At 40.2% G+C, this 19,579-nt stretch overlaps 1 protein-coding gene across 5 annotated transcripts in view; it reads left to right on the plus strand.

Moving 5' to 3' along the window:
* The window catches only part of BBS9 (Bardet-Biedl syndrome 9), a 417,433-nt gene that overhangs the window by 273,443 nt on the left and 124,411 nt on the right, over positions 1–19,579 (plus strand). For all 5 annotated transcript variants that reach the window (XM_067562493.1, XM_067562496.1, XM_067562494.1 and 2 more), the window contains one exon: positions 3,191–3,301. In XM_067562493.1, coding sequence (XP_067418594.1) covers positions 3,191–3,301 — 111 coding nt within the window. The remainder of the gene's footprint in view (positions 1–3,190; positions 3,302–19,579) is intronic.

Consider the following 19,579-nt stretch of genomic DNA (forward strand, 5'->3'; position numbering starts at 1 on the left):
TTCTGTTGAAGGGTAGGGAATAAGATGTATTTATGTGTTGAAAATTAGCCCTATAGTATGTTTTCCAATTCTTTCAGAGCCTGTTTGCTTTCTGTGTAGCCTATGCAGTGCCTCAGTTTAAATGGTGGAATTCCAGTTCTCACTGGTCTCTATCAGGAAAGTAAAGTCATGGAAAAAATGAATTTTGCTTTTAGTGCTGGTACGTTTTGACAGTATCAGTTGACAAGTAAATCTTAACAAACCTCTGACATCAAAACCAAGAACAGGAAGGTCCACTTCCTTCCAACCAATAGCATGGGATGCCTAAGGGCAAATAGACATTTTCCGACTCTGATTTAGTTACCATCAGTGCTATAGTGCTAATGACTAATGCAATAGTTTGGCATCAAAAGCCATTAATTCTCAAGGCTACATAACCTATGCAGTTTCAGTTTTCAGAGCAAACTTTTCAAAGTTCTTTTATTTGTCTCAAGAAACCAATATGCGCCAATGGGCTATGTGACTTTTCACTCATAATCTCAATGTTTAATATATGTTACTGCTCTGAGGTTGTTATTTGTATGGATCCTTAATGATTTATCATGTGTTTACAGATTAGTGTTTAACAGGATAGATTTTATCTGAGGAACAAAAGTTAAAAATATCCTAATTTGAATATTAGAAGAATAGTTTCCAATTCTTTGAGTCACATTGTTTACTTTGTACCGTGAGAGCTTCCAGGTGAGATTAGATGTGTTGAAAATGAACTAATTATTTTCATTGAATGTGTATATATTTATATTTAACACTGTGTTATTCGATAGCAGTGTATTACAATATATTAACATATCATATTGTTTGTATTTCCTGTTATCTGATTCACCACCATCTTTCTGTTTTGTGCTTGAAGTTTTAGGAATCTCTGCTTGTGCTAATACCTCTCTTTTCACATCATGTTTACCACCAGTCCCCAAACCTTCTCCCCTGAACTGAAAGGATAGAAGATTCAGCCTCCTCTGAACCTACATATTAAGTCCATGGTACATCACGAATTGGCTGCCAGGACATATTTGGGGTAGAAGGGTCATGCCTTCTCCCTTTCCTGGAAACCAAGAATGCTGGGCCAGGTCTTCCAGTGGTGTGAATTAGCATAGCTTTATTGCACTCAGTGGTGCTACCTTGATTTACACCAGCTGATGATCTGCTATATTACCAATATTCACTATGTCTCATCTACACTGGATTAAAAATCAGGGGTCCCATAGTTGCTGGAGAAGCTGGTTCTTCTGCAAAACAGTATGCTCTACAATGCCACTGGGCTGGCATATTTAATTTTTACAAATGTTTTATTCTTTTATTTTGCAATGAGAGAGATGCTGTATTGCCACAAAATCAGGTATCCCGTTCCTGGGGCATGGAATAAAACATTTCTTTTCATAACAGTGGAAATGTATTATATACAGTAACCGTCGCTGTTTTGAGTTAGGAGTTAATACGAGGCTTTAAAAAATGCACTCTTTCAGTAGACAATAAAGGATGATTTTCAACACCATGCAAATAGGTTTGTTTGCTTACTAGTGGTAATCTCGGGAGGGCACTAATTTTCACTCAGAGAGTGTTTTGTACATTTAGGTCCTGATCCAGCAAAGCACTTAAGCAAGAGCTTAACTTTAAGCAGGTGAACATACGCTTGCAGTTATGCACCGAGCCTTTCATGGACTTTGATCAAGTGTTTGATTTGAAGCTGCTGAGCGAAATAAGAGAGGCCTGCACTGCTGCATTAAATGAAAAAACACATAAATTATGCATCACTTCCTGCCCTGCAAAAAGTTTTAGAAAGACCGCCATCGATGAGCTTGGGTAAAAACCCAAAAACTTCATAAATTCTTCCTTTCTTCCAGATCTACATTGGCACAATGGAAGCTGCCCACATAGCTTTCTACTGAAAATAACAAACACGGCAAGCTCAACACTCATGCTGTATGCTATTTTGTTAGCTATGCACACACTCCACCTATTTTTTCATGCCACATAAAAGTGCACATGTATTTACAACTGTTGTGATATCGTGTATGCATCGAATTCTTTGGGATGATGCATGTGTGTTCACTTCTGTTTTAGCCACACACATCCTTTGAGAAAATGTGAAACATAGAATTATCTCTTTCTCCCATAGTCCTATTTCCGTTGCTCTGCCCATCCTCCTTTCTTCTTGTGGTGTCTCCTTCTCTTCCTTTGTGTTTTGGCTTTCTTCAAGTCACCCTAAAGAAGAGACAAGTATGAGCCAGTAAGTTCCTGCCTTTGCTCCTGAGTAGCAGCCTTTTCCCAGAGGCACTGGCAGCAGCTGTTTGAACAGACTTGGATCATTCTAATCCATTTCAAACTGCTGCAGCTATTTCCAGGTGAACGGTGGCACTGGTCGACAGCCGCTTCCTTTGTGCTCAGTGATAATTGTACTAGATTATCCCTTCCTTAACATTTTTAATGACATTTTATATGTGTTTAAAGAGGATAGTTATAGATAGTTACTTAAATATGCAGTGTGGTAGACAAGTGGAATAGCTACCTGAGTTCATACGGGTAAATATTGCAAACTACCAAAGAGAAATTGTCAGGTTATCCCAGGATCCCTTCTAACTTCAAGCATCCCTCATGGTAGTGTGGTGCTGGGTAGTGCAAAATGCCCTTGTGCTACTGGGCTACCATATCTACAGTAGAAAGTATTGAAAATCAGGGTGTATAATCACACATCCAAAAATACCATCATGAGACACCTTCGGTGTAACAAACTAATGGTCTTCACAGACTTTGCTCACTGTAGAATTATTTCAGACATGCTTGATCTTTTATTACTATAGCAGGTTCCAGCGATCTGATACTTGACACAATTCATGCTAAGACCTATTTCTATCCCTCATGTAAAGTGACTTTTCCATACGCTGTAGGTTTAACACATTCTCATACATGGCATAAATTAGTAAAGAGAGGAATCACCAAGGCATAATCAATATACTAAACAGAATGGTAGTAGCTCACTCTCTATTCAAAGTATTTTCACCAAGGATTAAACTGAAGACCATTCCAATTTAATACACTCTTTGGGATTCTTGCCATTTCATTTATCATTTCTTGTTCTTGTTTATGTTCTGCTGAAGGTACATTCTGGTTTTCTACGCATCACATGAAGGTATTCTCTTATATTTTCAACTAGGTGGCTGCACTCCCATCCCAGAATCTGATCTGGAGGAAAGGACAGCTATACAGGATGCCACAACAATGTTTACCAACCACAGGCACCTCACAAAGCAGAAATCCAAAACTGGTAAGAGAGAGAAAATTACTCACTTGTATTTCAAATACAGAACAAATCTAATCCATACTTTGTGTTTGCAGGAAAAAGGATTAATTAACTGACATGTTTCCAACTGTTTTTTAATTTTCTGATTAGCAAATGAACAGCACTTTTCTAGATTTACTTTTAAATTTTGTTGGGTCAATCAAATAATTGTATAGGATCATGTAATTCAAACTAATAATTTTATAGGATCATGTAATTCTTCAGAATTTTTTTTCCAGGGCCTTCCCTTCAGATATGCTGGCAGTAGAGTAGTGACTTCTAGCTGAGGTGAATAACTTCCCTTGAGTTGAAAAGATCTGGTGCTACACAAGATATGAATGAGGTAGCTGAGGACTTTAAACTTGACTTCTTTCGCAAAGTTGAAGGTTAGGTAGAAATGAAGGTTAGGATATTTCAGTTTAATTAAGGTTTTTATTGTTGGGACTCAGTGCCAGTTGATTAACATTTGGTCATTACTTACTGTTTGTTGGAAGACTTCCTAGAATTTCAGAAAAATATTACTGGATATATCAAATAACTATATATTGAATGTAAAATACATTGCATACAGTGATGACACATTTTCTGGAAAGACTTATGATGCCAGAAACTATGATATAGTATTTATTTTGAGAGTAAGAATGGTAAACAAATGCATTGCAGTTTAATAAAGTGCCCCAAAAAATGCTTTCAATTTTATTTACTAAATTATGTTTCTGTTAAGTTGCTTGTTTCCCATGATCAGTCATTCTAAACATAGGGGATCCTAAATGTGCTTTGTTTATTATTGTACTTATTTTCAGGTTTCTGTAAAATATAATCAACCATTTTTAATTAATTATTTTGTGTGTACTTTTAAAACGATAAAATTTACTTCATTAGAAAGGTAATATTGAGAGATTTGTTTAAAATGCTTTTTAAAGGGTGACAAACATGTCAGCATTCTTTTTGCATACACGTATGTATGGTGTCTATTTTAAATGTGTAATAGTCATTCAGACTTTTCTCCACAACATTGCATTGAAAGTGGATTTGAATGTTAGAACTAAATAAATTCAAATTCACACTACCAGGGTGTCATGGCACTAATCTAAAGGGATGATGAAAGCTGGGAAAGAGAATGGCAAGTCCACACAGGAGTTGGAAGGCTAAGGCCTGGCCTACGCATGAAAGTTAGGTTGACATCGCTGTGGAGCGTAGGGATGTGAAAAATTCACACCCCTAAGCACTGCCTTTAAGCCCACCTAACCCTCAGTGTTGATGTGGCCAGGATCATGAAAGAAATATTCCATAGCTACTGCAGCCCAGGGAGGTGGATTGCCTACAGTGACAGAAAAACCTTTCCTACCACTGTGGGAGCCATCTGTGCTACAGTGCTGCAATGGCATATTGACAGCACTGTAAGCTGTGCTGCTGCAGCATCCGTAGAATAGACATAGTCTAAATGGTCATAAGCAGATCCCTGTAAAATCCTTGTGCATTTACAGAAACCAGTGAATTACATGTGCAAAATCATATTTGCATGCACAAAATGTATACTTGCAAATGTGTGATTTGTTTGCCTAACCAAATAACTGTTTTGTACACAAATGCAAATTTTGCATAAACAGTTATCTGTGGTAAGCAGAATTGAAGTGCCATTTTTACCTAAAAGTTTGCAAACTTGTAATAATAGGCTGGGAGGAAAGATGCAATAATAGATGATATGATAAAAATGAAGGATACAGTGGGAGGACTCCTGCATGTGGGTCAGCAAATAACTAAATAATATTAATTTTATTTAACATGTCAAGAGCGGAATGACATTTCGTGGCTCTGTAGAGAGCAATACAGCTCACATGTACCATAATTGCTTTCACAAAACAAAGACAAATAGGAAGAGGGCCATGGAAAATATACAGTTCATTTGATCAGGTGGACCATGTAGATGGAATAAGCATAGGATGAACCAATCTGCTCTGGATTTGGTAGGATAAATTTAGGTGCCTCTTTTTTTAAATCTGGCCCTCCATGTCTATAAATAATTAACTTTTATACAGTATACTGCAGTAAAATTCTTTCTGATGTAACTGAACTCTAGAATTCTAAACTCCAGAATAATGATCTACTATGAAAAGGACAACAAGAAAAACTCATAGCCATTGACAATAGGGCAAAAGACAAAAAGATGCTGTCGAGGTTGATAGACACACAATTTAACTTGTGTTAATTTTTTTTGACTGCCCTTCTGATCTTGGAGAAATGTATCAGATCTCCAGAACATAGGCTGCAACCCCAATAAAATTCTATCTTCACTGCTAGGCGACTACAACCACAAATCTAGACCATGTGCTGGGCTCTCCTTTCTCTCTGCCTGTTGGTCCATCCTTGAGATCAAGGACATTGTGTTGAAACATAAAAGGATTGTGCTTGCTGTGTGTTTCAGTGAATAGCTTTCTTGTATGTTTGAATAACGGTCAGGCTGATAAGAATACAGCAGACAGAGAGATGGTGCAGAGTGTATGTGAACATCCACAATGGCAACAATATGACTTGCATGTCCTGATGCAGGTCCTAACCCTTGAAAAAAATTCAACCTTACATCATATAGTTGACTTTAGTAGATTCTTGAAGGGTGGGCGATAAATGCAAAACTGAATGAAAATTTTGAAAGCTTTACATTCGTCTTCGGTTTATAACCATGTGTTATATAAATGAGTTTGATTCACTCTCGGACAGAATGGACTGTCACCGGCCAGTTAATGCTGCATTATAGTCAGCCTGAAATATTTGCCACTGAGCTGTCTAGAAATTCTAATTGATCCAAATGCAAGAGCCAAGGGAGCAGCTTAAACCATAAGGTAACACTAAGAATGATATCACGGCATTGCAATGTTGTTCTGTACATGATTTTTTTGGACTGAATTTTAGGCTGAGCTTCAGAGACTGAGGCAAGACCAAGGTGCTTGGGTTGAACTCTAGGAGAACATTGTTTTTGTCTTATGTGCCTTATTTGAGATTTTACATGTAAGGTTTTTTTTTTTTTTTTTTTAAACTCTAACCAGCCAGTAATAGATGATGAGGGAGGGGAAAACCCTTTTCTCATTGTACTTTTTCCTTCCTGTGAAGCAGCCCAAAACAAATATTGGGCATGAGTTTAGGTGCTGTACTTTCTGTCTCCTTGGAGATTTTGTTTGTTATACATACATAGAGACAGCAAAAATGATAGCACAGTAGTTTCTGTTCTCTGCAATTGACAACTATTTTTCATTTAATATATCAACTTCAAGTTACATAGAATCTTATCATACCAAGACATCCCAAGGTACTTTACAGAAAATCTTCAACAGTTTAATAATTGAGGCTGCAGTGCCAAATAGTTGAAAACAAAGGAGACAAGTGCCTCTTCAGCTTTGGAGTGAACAAATGGCATGATGTCCAACATTTCTACACAGGGAAACCCAGGGCAGTAACAGTTTGCAGTAACAGCTGGCACTAGGAGGTGAAGGTAGGAATGAAAGGATTGAAGTGACCAAATCTAAGGTGAGAGATTCCAAAGTGCTTTGTAGGTTAATAGGGAACCTTAAATCTAATGCAGATTCTGACCCCCAACCAATGAAACTGAGCCAAGCCTGTCATCATGTGCTCGCTCCACGTGGTGCCAGATAGAATCTAAACAGCCCCATTGAGTAATAATCTACTAACTGTGTGCATAGGGTGCCCAGGAAAAAGGGCAATGCAGTTGCTCAACTGTCAGCACAAGGACTTCTGCAACAGGAGCTGGACCAATGGACATAGGTGACTAGACTGGAAGAAAGCTCAGTTCTCAAACATGAAATGACAAAAACAGAAGTTGGAAGTGAACTAGAGAAAATAAATGCCCATATCCACTGAAGAACAACGTTTAGGGCCCTTTCTATAAGATAATGAATGAACTTACACCAAGTGTCATTCACAGAATCTCAGAATGGTTTTTACACAAAAAACTATGTTAAAATAATGTTATTAAGGTTGCAAAGCCAAGTCAAGCCCACAAAAGTAAGAAAATATCAGAATTAAGGTTGCCTGTGCAACCTTAATTCACCTTGCTTGTGTATATGCATTATGATATAGTCTTTATTAGGGAGACACCGGCTCCCACTCTCCTTGTCCAACCAGTTGCCCCCCTAACAACTCCCAGACACAGTTTCTCCCCCCATCCCATCCCTATCTCACCAGACACTTGACCTAATCTCTTCTTTTCCTCCCACTGTCCATCTTTTGTCTCATCTGCATTCAAATCAGACTGCTTTGTCCTCCATGCTGCCTGGTTCCAGCAGGAAGCGCTCATTGAGAGTACCGAAAAGACATGCTCTTTGCCGTCAGTTCCAGCCCCACCCTGGGCCAGAGCAGTTGGAAGCAGCCTTTATAGGGAAAGTCCTTCTGAGCCCACATAGCTCTGGGCTAGAGCGTGCTCAGTCATTCTGTTTGGATGGCACGTGCACAGTCCAGTCAGCACTAGGAGCTGTGAGAAGCTCAAACGTGCTCAATGAGAATGGCAATCTTGGGAGATTTTAGCTATTAAACTCTGGCAGATCTTTACTTGAGCATGTGAGAACTGTGATTTTTCAAGGGCTTGTAAGTTAGCCAAATTTGGGTGGATTTTCACAGGGATGGCACGTCCTGGATACAAAGGCCAACCCAAATTTCAAGTCCCTGCTCCAACGTATGAGGGCCGTAGAGCAGTTCAAAGAAAAGATGTCAAGAATTTTTTAACATGGAGAAAACATATTTTTCCCTAGCTTCATTCTTGGAAATGGCTGATCTGTTTTGGTGGAAATTTCAATAATAATAATAATGAATAATAACTCAGACTAAGACAAACACCCAACATGGAAAAATTCACTCTGAATGGTTTAAATCTGGCAAAGTTAGCAGCAGCTGAAAACAGGATCTTTTAATGGGAAGTGTCAGACAGCCTTGGTAATAGGCAGTAGTACAAGCCCTGCTTATAATACCTCTGGCTGAAGCCAAAAACAGTCCCTTACTGGCAAATCAATGATAGGAGAGAATAAAGGGCTCTGGCTCCATCAATGAACCACTTCAGGAGGCACATTTTGCTACTAGGATGCACTCCCTCTCCTGTGAAGTAGCTGAATTTAATCCATACTCACTAAAAAGAAAAAATAAGCTGTTGTCAGCTAGTTAATAAAACACCACTGGACCTAACTCTAATCTCAAACCTTTTTTTTACAACACTCGTGTGTTGTAATTCCTCAGTTGAGGTTAGAATCAGGCCCACAGCATCATAAATGGGTGCTGATAATTAGTGGCATAGGGTTTGCAACTGGGGGAAGGAAGGGATGATGGGTCATTGGTGGTTCCCTAGCGAGTGAGTCTGCTCCGCCACACCTGGCAGTGGCAGCTCCTGTCTTGTGGGGCTGGGCCCAGCTCCCGACTCTGGGTGTTGCAACCTAATGCACAGGGTCACAGTGCCATTTAGGTTCAGCACAGCCACCCCTCTGTCTTGATGGAGGAGCGGGTGGGCCAAATTTGAGTGAGTGGTGTTACAACATGGTGCATGAGGTCACAGCACCTTGGGACCCTGTTGCAATGTTGGGAGTGGGCAGCTGGGCTCAGCCCCATGAGTGCAAAGAGAGCTCATTCTCCAATCCCGTGTGAAAATTCGTGTGGTATGCCTCCTTTTTTCATTTACAGAATAGGCTTGAAAAGGCACACAGATACCTTAAGGTTGCCAGCAGGGAGGATCACCCCCTCTATAAGCTCCTCCACTGCTACTACTGTAGTTTATGGGAAGATGCACTTTCCAGGGGTTTTTGCTTTGGATGTGTGCAAGAATGATCCATGAAACATTCTACAGCCAAGTGAAAGGAAAACAGTGCTTTTTTACTTACTGTGCTGTTTCTTAGTGCCTTTCCTCCAGACTCTGTTTTTGTCTTGTTTTCTTTCTGCCCTCTTTCATTTTCTTATTTAAAGTTAATTAAACTCTTGCTAGGCTCATGAGGAGCTTGGCTCAAAAGCAATTTAATTTCAAGGAGAGATTTTCACACATTCTAGGGCAGAGTTATGTGAATCTTAATTCTCAAGCTTTCAGTCAGCCCTTACAGTTATTGTATAAAATTTCTTTATGACAGTTATCAAGTGAGCTGCTGACTGTGGTTTGTAGAGGATCATTATAGGGGAATAAGTCTAAATGTATGCCTGGTAAAGGAATATATTTGAATGTAGTCAACACTTTTATTGTAGATGTTATTACAACAGTAAAATCATCAGAAACAGACATTGAGTCGGAGAGAGAAATAAACAGAGACATTATGATTGTAGTCATCAGAACTCTAGCTTGACAAATAAGTCTTCTGTTTTCTGTTTATGTCAATACAACATGTTTCTTTATGAAAGACCTTTAACAGTACATTTTGAACAGAAAGGACCTGATCCTCTTTTCTCTCTAGTGTAAATCAGGAGTAACTCCACTCATGTTTTTCAGCACTCATGCAGCTGTTTGAATGTTCACAGTTGGCAAGGGTTTGTTTTTTTTCATTGCAGAAAATTTTGGCAAAGCTGTCCCTCCTCTAAAATATTTCAAACTAAACAACAAAATACAAAAATTAAACTCAGCTTTTAGGGCCAGATTGTGCTACCCATACTCAGATAGATTAGTACAGGAAGGATGGGACAAAAGTGGCCCATCCTTTGCATTTTGTTGTCTAAATAAAAATATTTAAATGGAACTACTCAGAAGAGCTTGTATGACTCTCAACCAGAGTGAGAGTCACAAAATCAAGCCCCAAATTAATACTTCTATCCAAAACTTCAGAGTTTGCAGTTGCTACTGTGCTACCACTGTTTCTAGTTAAATACACTGTATTTTACTCTTATGAAAATATTTAGATGACTTACAGATTAAATTTCAAAGTTCTCATTGGGTATGTTTGTATTTTGTAAAATAAATATCATTTCATAATCGGCATCTCCAAGACCTAAAACAGTCTCCGAATTTATTGTTATGTACTGGAATAGATTTTTAAATCTCTCTTTAATTTGAAGCATCTGGCTTATTACTTTTGATTAAACACACAGACAACTATAACAAAATAATGGTAAGGTTGAGACATAAAACCCATAAATCAAAGACATTTTGGGCCAAATTTTCAAAGTAGCCTCCTAAATTGCACTCAGCGATTATGCAAGTACACTAATTTGCATGCCTGTTTACACACAGTTTAACATTTTATCCACATAAATGCAGGGTAATGTTCATGCAGATTCTGTGGATGCAGTTTAAGAGCCTCTTTCAAATTTACCTTTCTAAACAAAGATTGCTTTGGACCTCCACTTTTCTTTGCTGCGCTTAGAAAATACAAATGGAATTACAGTACATGGCCCCGATTCATCAAGATATTTATTCACATGCCCAACTGTAAGCATGTTTGTAGTACCATTGGCTTCAATGGGACTACTGACATACATACATTTAGGCATGTGCTTAAGTGCTTTTCTGAATTGTGGATTCTGTGAACATCTAGCACAGGATGATGCTGCAGTCTCCAGGAGTCATTAAAAAGTGACACAAAATAGGAGGAAATTTTGGACCCAGTATCTCATGTACTTGAGTTCTAAAAAAGATTATCCTGAAGCATTAACTTTTGTGCAAAATAGCTGGAGAGCAGGAAGCTTGAGGACAGATTCACGTGTCTGCTTGTCAGCTGTCCAGATCCTCTATTGATTTACATATTGTACCTTCCTATTGGTGTATATTACCTAGAAACATTGAGAGAGGCAGCCTGTGAGGATACTTAAAAACCTGCTCTCAAGATTATTTTAATATATAACAAGAATCTCATTATTTTATAAAGAAGATTGATCTATAAAGATTTCAGTATTTGCTATAGATTTAGATTTATGTTATTTATACAACTAGTAAATCAACAGGTCTAAATTCTAAACTGATGACATTTCAAATGGCAGAGAGGAGAAGGATCCATAAAAGCTTTACAGAAAGCAGCTCAACTGGAGTGGCCTTACTATTGCCATTACAATTACCATCCAAGCTGCTATGCTAGGTATCAAGCATATCTGATATTTTTACCAGTGATATACATAGGATAATTTTCAGTGTATGTAGGTCAGTGGTTAATTTGTTCAGATTAGAAAGTATATTTAGAAGTACAGGAATCAGTCAAATTACAATGCTGCCTTATATGTCAGACGGAGTAGAAGGAAAGATTTGCTTAACCTGGAGAGCACTTTGGAAAAATGTGCTTGCTGTCCAGGATAGTGTGCCCTGCCTATAATGAGTTGGAATTTTTTAAAACTGTCAGTGTAATGAATGTGTATTCTTAGGTTGTATGGCATTTGACCCCATTATAAAAGACAGCCGCAGTTTTTAAACGTAGGTTGTCTAAAATTAGGTTACTAAATCCATGCCTCGGATCCTTTTTTTTTTAAAAAAAAAAGAAGCCTGATTTTCAGAGGTACGTAGTACCTATAGCCTTCTTGACTTGATTTTTTAAAATTACTGAGAGCTGGATTCATCCCTGGTGAAACTCCATCGAAGTTGGCAGAAGGATGAATTTAGCTCTGATTGCATTAGTTCAGTCTAGAAGCCTTGCGAGGGGTGGATTGGAACAGGATGGATTTTGTCTGAGTTAATCAATTGTCTCAAATTAGGATTAGAACAAATCAAGCGCTAAATGCTGAAACCTGTGGTGACTCAGGTAAATGACAGCTCCTTGAAGAAAGACTTAACCTTTTAACAAGACCACTTATATGTTTCCAATTTATGGAGTACCATGAGATTAAATCCTTTTCTTCTCATTGTGGAGGTTCCTCCGTAAAGGAATAGATAGCAAGAGCCTGCAGCTGGGTCCACCTGATACTTCAAAACTGTTACACTTAATTGTTTCCACAAGAAAAGGTGCAAAGAGAATCACCAGGCTGCAAATAAGCCTATCTCCGTGAAGGGTGTTGAATACTAATGGGGGTGTTTCTTTTTCCTAAAGTCTGTGTTTCTAAGAAGCAGCACAGTTTAAAAGATTAATGTGAGAATTCCTTCATTAAGTCAAGACCAACTGAACTGCAGTTTTATTTTTGGTGGGAGCTTCTGCGTACATGTCCTGGGAAGTATAATATGTCTTATACAAATGAAATAAATCCCTTGTGTGTCCCAGATCTTGCAGACTCGAGTGTTTTTTGACTCGTGTTATCTATGTTTCTTCCTTGGTTAAAAATTAAGTTAATTACCTTCCCAGAATCTGTAATAATTTTTTCCAGAATGCTTCCTTTTTGAGTATGAGATATGCTTATGGAGTCTCCCACAAATTCAAGCCTCTTTAGTGACTGCCCCTGAGAAAAGAACAAGTCCATTCCGCTACAAGGGGGTGTGTGCCCAGTGCACTGTTGTCAGAGATTTTTCCCTCAGCGGTGTCCTCAGAGCAGTGCATGCATCCTGCGCTGCCTCACACCACTGTGCAATGGTATAAATGGTAGAACTGCCTCTTTATGTCCCTGAGTTCCTTCTTACCACCGTGTTGGTGGCTGGAGCGTTCTGTCTTGCTACTCCAAGTTTTCCTTTCTTTTACATTTGTATATAATTGAAACTTGTTAATAGTTTTAGTGTTTAGTATAATTTCAGTAGAAGATTTCTTTTACTGAAGTACTTTTTTTACACTCTTTGGTTCCTGCTGTTGGTATACGTGTATACAGTACTGATGCGAATCTTGATCACCAGACTTCAGGCCCTGTGATGCCTGTAAGAGGCCAATGCCAATTAGTGATCCGCACTCCAGCATCCTGAAGTGCCTAGGAGAGGCTGATGTCAGATAGATGGCAATTCTGCAGCGACTTTAAGCCAAGAACAAAACAGGAAAGGGAGGTCAGACCAAAACACATTCTGATGAAGGCAGCCCTGTGCTCACCCTCAGAGTCGCCCCGTTCAGTGCGTGTATGGAGCACATCTGCATCAGTCAGGAATGTTCCTCCTGTTCTGGCAGACTTTCAGCGCTGGTCTCCCTCTCCATTACTGAGGAAGAGGCTCTGGAAAAAGACATCAAAAGATTCGGTACCTGGGAGGTCGATGTCTCCAGCACTGAAGTTCAGCAGCCATGCAGGGTGCAGGACACTCAAGCCCATGGCACTTCCCAGTGCAGACCGGGTCATCAACTCGGGCACTGATAACAGTCCATGAGACCAACCCCTAAGATGGAACCAGCTAGTTCAACAGTGAAGCCCTTCATGGGCTCAGCAGCAACAAGATACTATCCCAATGTTATCAACAACTGAAGCGTATGCTGCATATGCTACCTGTTGAGTTTCTCGGTGCCAATTTTGCTGGCAGTCCAAAAATTTTCTTGCTGAGTAATAACAGTTGCTAGTCAAGATTTGCTCAGCTGGTACCAATGCCATCTTCTATGGACTCCCAGCACTAATTCTTGGCACTGATAGAAACAAATCCTCCTTGGTCGGAGGAATCTGGTCCTCATCAAAGTCAGAAGTTGGCTTGTATGTGTTGCAGCCATGTCACGTTAGCCATTGCTCCATTCCAATCAATTACCATCCAAGTACCCAGCAGAAGCTCCCATCTTGACTGTCTGAGAGAGACCCATGGCCATGAAGGAACTGGGCTCTGGAACCAGACCAGTGGCGATTTTGCCACCTGCCTCTAGGTCATCTCCACTCCTTTCTGGTTTTCTTCATCTAGTAGACATTGACATCAGCCTTGTCAAGAGCAGCAGGATGCCACTTCCAGTACTGGGCTCAGTACTGAACAGGAGCAATCTGCTCTGTTGATCCTCCCATGGAATAACTGGAGGAGGTTCCACCTGAGCCAGCCTTGTCTTCTTCATCGTCCAATGAAGCAGTGATGTTGATGAGTCCCTCACCCCCGTTAGAGAACCCTAGGGCTCCCCAGGACCTTTTGAAGAGGATGGCTGCTGCTTTAGATATTCAGGTGAAGGGTGTTCAAGAGAGATTTGACAGGCTGGTTTATATCTTGGCTTCTGTGACACCTTCTTGGGTAGCACTCCTCGTTAACGAGGCTGTTCTGGAGCCTACTAAAGTGCTGTGGGAAACTCCATCTTTCCTCCCTCCCACAGCAAAAAGAACTGAATGAAGACAATATGCCCTATCATAGGGGTTTAAACATTTTTACCCCCATGCTTGTCTCTGGGTGGTAATCTCAGCAGTTAATGAGAGAGAGCACCAGAGGCAGCAATCATTTACTCCAAAATCAAAGGATGTAAAGAAGTTCAATCTCTTTGGCAGGAAACTTTATTCAACAGCTGGGCTACAGCTCAAGATTGCTAAACAGGTTGCTGGGTCATATGATTTTAACCTCTGGGATAATATTTTGCAACGTATAGACAAATTGTCAAAGGAGGCAAGACTGGAGCTCCTTCCTACACTACATGAGGGAAAGTTAGTGCCACAAAGAAGAAACAACTGTGACCCAGCAGCCACATCGGGATGCTTCATTTATGCCCTGTCACCAGGACCAAGCTAGAAAGAAGAGTAAAAGTTATAGGAGGATACTATCCCCTCCTACTACTTCAGTGGTCGCCAATTCGTCCAAGCAGCCTGGGAACACCAAGCAGCCGTTTTGATGTTTGTCAAGAACAGCTTATCAGTGTCCAGTTTGCTAGCTTCTCCTACTCTGATGTCTCCTACAGGCTCTCTCACTTCCTTAGTGTTAGGCCCCTCATCACTATAGACCAGTGGATCCTAAGCACTGTAGAATTGGGATACACCCTTCAGCTTATTTCTATTCCACCATTGCCACCCCTTTCCAGTCCCTTTTCAGGGATCACACTCATGAGGAAGTTCTCCTTCGGGAGGTTCATTCTCTCCTCCAGTTGGAAGCCACAGAGGAGATTCCTCCACTTCACAGAGGGAAGGGATTTTATTCTCACTATGTTCTGATCCCAAAAGCAAAAGGAAGTCTCAGTCTATACTAGGCTTGTGACAGCACAACAAACATCTAAATAAAATAAAGTTTTGCTTGGTCATCCTGGCTTCAGTTATCCATTCTCTAGATCCTGGCGACTGGTATGCTGCCCTTGACATTGTAGGACACACATTTCCACATGACAGTACATCAAAGCTACAGGAAATTCCTCAGATTTCTCATCAACAACTCTCACTACCAGTTTACAGTCCTGCCGTTTGGTCTGTTCTGAGCACTATGTGTATTCACAAAGTGCATGGCAGTGGTGCCAGCATTCCTGAGGAGATCAGGAGTTTCCCTGCCTGGACAACTGATTGCTGAGAGGCCAATCCAAGCACCAAGTGCCGACCAGTGTGGCCATGATTCAGTCCACCTTCAGCATGCTTGGATTCTTTATCAACAAGGAAAAATCAATTCTATCACCTGTCCAAAGGCTAGAGTTCGTAGGTGTGGTCTTGGACTCTATGGAAGCTAAGGCCTTCCTCCATGAGGTCAGTTTCTAGACAATTCTGGCTATTTCTTTAGACCTGAAGGTTCAACAGTAAGGAATTGCCTCAGACTTCTGGGACATATGGCCTCATGTACCTATGTGGTTCATATGCCAGGCATCATCTCAGGAAGCTGCAAGGATGGCTGAGCTCAGTGTACTATCTGGTTTGTCATTCTCTGGATGAGATGGTTTTGGGTTCCCACTTCAATCTTGGCCTCTCTGGGTTGGTGAACATACCCAGCCAATATGTGTGAAGTTTCCGTTTGCCCCTCTTCAACTTACCTTGACCTTAGTTACAGGTGCTGCCAACTTAGGTTGGGAGACACCCTTGAGATTGCTGCAGTGTCGGGGTCTGTGGTCTGCCCAGGATTTAACTGTCCACATAAATGTAAGAGTATTGAGAACCATTCTATTAGCTTGTCACACCTTCCTTTCCCATGTCACAGGAAGGAACTTGCTAATACTTACAGACAATACAGCGGTCATATCTTATGGGACCCAAAAACGAAAGGCCTGATCAATTCTGCTATGCCAAGAGGCAATGCTGCAGTGGAACTTCTGTATCATCAGTTCAGTCTACCTCAAAGTATCCCACCTTGATGACCAGAACTATCTGGCAGACCAATTGACCAGGTCTTTCACCAGCTACCACAAATGGTCTCTGTGCCCACATGTAGTTAGTTTCATTTTCCCATTGCAGGGGATTCCCCACGTAGACCTGTTTGCAACAAAAATCAAATCGAAGTGTCATTAGTTTTGTGCACGAGCAATTCTCTGTTGGATGCTTTCCTGATCAGCCTCTCAGTGAAGGCTTCTTTGATTCTACTGCTAGAACTGGATTTGATCTCACAGGACCATGGTCACCTCCTCCGTCTCAACCTAGAGATGGATGCTCCGTGGTGGACATCCTGGATGCTCCGTGGTGGGCATCTTAGGAGGAAAGCTGTTCAAAGGGAATGCAAGGCAAAGGGGAAATCTTAAGTAGTAGAATACCTTCTCCTAGGTATACTTACCTGGCGAAGTGTAAGAGACTCTTCATCTGGTCCCAACTATAAGGGATTTCCCCAATCCAGGCTCCAATACATCATGTGCTGGACTATTTGTTATACCTGAAACATCAAAGTCTCACCCTCAGAGTCCACCTGGCAGTTCTCTTGGCTTTCCACCTTCTGATTGATAATCGCACTCTTTTTTCCAGTCGCATGACAATCAGATTATTGAAAGTCTGGAATGGTTATATGCCCAAGTAGAGGGTCCTATTCCCCCTTGGGACTTAAATAGGGTACTGACAAAGCTAGTGGGGCCTCTCTTTGAATTATCATTTAGCTATCTGTTTGTTACTCCATCTGTCAGTGAAGGTAGCCTTTTTAGTACCAGTCACTTTGACCTGGAGAGTGGGTGAATTACAAGATCTAGTAGCTGATCCTCCAAATACAGTGTTCTATAAAGACAAGGTATATCTACATTCTCCCCTGAAATTTCTCACCAAGGTGTATCTCACTTCCACATCTATCAGGTGATATATTTACCACCTTTCTCCCTTAAGTTTCATGCTCATATGGATGAGGAGGGACTCCACACATTAGATGTTAGGGGAGCATTAGCATTTTACTTGGCCAGGATTAAACCATTTAGATCATCGTCACACTTGTTCATGGCAATTGCAGACTGGTGAAAGGGATTTCTGGTCTCTTCTCAGAGAATCTCATTGTGGATTTCCTATATTTATGTAATAACTTGGCTGATGTATTTTCACTGAACAAGGTTCTTGCACATTCACCTACAGCAGCTTTGGACATGTGGTCCCTCAATCCTTATTCAGGTAGACTCTGATCCCACCTCTAGATCAAAGTGCTTGTGAGTCACCTAAAGTGGAATCACTCGAAGAAGAATAAATGGTTACTAACCTGTTCCATAACTACTGTTCTTTGAGATGTGTTGCACATGTCCATTCTACTATCTGCCCTCCATTCCCACTATATTGGGGTCTAACCAGTAAGAAGGAACTGAAGGTGGTTGCGTGGCTCTGCCCTTTATACCATCACGCAGCAGAATTAGGCAGCAGAGGGTGCATGCATCACTCTGATGGTATCACTCAGGGAAAAATCTCTGACAACAGTGCACTGGGTATGCACAAACCTGAAGTGGAATGGACATGTGTATCACATCTTGAACAACAGTTACAGAACAGGTTAGTAACCATGTTGTATTTCACTTTTATGCGGTGATTCATGAGAAACCTCATAAATTATCTGCCTTGAGAAAATGAAGCAAGATGGACAGGTCATGGATACAAAATTTCCACTTTCCCCATCAATGTTGTTAATAGGGATGGGCCTGAAAGACCCCACCTTAGAACTTTGAGATGTTTGGAATCTAATCCAAACATTGTGGATTGAATGGATCTTTACATTCAATAGAAAAAATAAAATATTTACATACGTGATCTTTTTTCTCTTTGGGGATTCATAAGGGCATTCTGAAAATTATTGTTTGCAAAGCACTGGAGACAGAAAAATGAAAATGTGGGGAACAAAGAACTGAGAACATGATAAGCCAGATCCAAAGCTCACTGATGTCTATAGAAAAACTTCCATTGATGTCATTAGGATTTGGATCAGACCCTATATGACAGAGGAACAGGGTGGGCAATAGAGAATAAGGTGTACATGGCAAAGGGAGGATGAGAGAAAAGGAGATGTTTTTCAAAGAAAGAAGAGGAGGGAATTAAAAAGAAAGAAAATGTTATGGGTTATTGATAGAAGAGGCCAAAGTGGACAAAGAAAGTGGACAAAGAAATGGAAGAAGATAAACATGGAAGAAAAAACTTTTAGGTTAGTAAATTTTATTTAATTTAGTTTATTGCAGTTCTCTGGTAGAGATCCCATATATCTGTATGTTTGTGGAAAGAGATGGATTTTCTATGAAAACACTTTCTGATAATATTTATTTATTCAAATTGTTACTAAATTACAGGAGAAAAATACCCATCCAATGCTATGGGTGAATACAACAATTTAAACATATGCTAATAAAAATTGCTAGATACTGTGTGCTCTATAGATACATTACTAGGAGGGAGAAAAAGACCAAAGATTCACCTAAAATTCACCAGAATGCTCACCAAACTTTGCAGCCAATGAGGGTTAGTGATTGCCAGGTATGCAGTTTATTTCCAGAATTGATCCTTTGTAAAAACACTTTTGAACAATGGCAACTATACATGAACCCTAATATAAACTTGGCAGGCAGAAGAAGGTAGTGGCAGCCTATGGATTCCACCATATCTGTTTACATAAAATGATTAATTTAGGGGGAGATATTAAAAGATACAAAGTGGAGTCAGGCACCCAACTTAGGCCCCATGGAATCTTTGAAAATCCCCACTTTCAGGTGTAGGAAATCCTAAAAATTCATTTGTCTTAACTAGAACTTATGGGCTTGATGCAGTAATATCTGAGTTAAATTCTATGGCCTTTGTTATGCAGAAAGTCCGACTAGATTATCACAACAATCCTTTCTGGCCTTAATATCTAAACATCTCACCAATCTTCCCTAGAATTTTAAGGCTGGATCGTATCTGTAAATGTGTGATCCTGGTGGACAGGCTCTGGTTAAGTTTAGAATAGGGCTGGAAAACTGCTTTACAGGCATACCACAAAATGCCAAGGCCGCCTCTGTATCTTGTCAACATTGGCCACTGTACATGTACACAAACAGAGAATAACTAAATCCTTAGGAAATGTTTGCTGGAAAAAGGATACTGTGCAGGTGGTGTAGCTTATTTTCCAAAATAGCTTCTTTCCGAAGTCATGTTTTTCACCAAACTCCTACATTATGAGCTAATAGCTTA

The sequence above is a fragment of the Emydura macquarii genome, unplaced genomic scaffold (assembly GCF_026122565.2).
Source record: "Emydura macquarii macquarii isolate MOO-44397 ecotype Brisbane River unplaced genomic scaffold, CSIRO-AGI_Emac_v2 contig_2432, whole genome shotgun sequence".
In the NCBI taxonomy this organism is placed as follows: domain Eukaryota; kingdom Metazoa; phylum Chordata; order Testudines; family Chelidae; genus Emydura; species Emydura macquarii.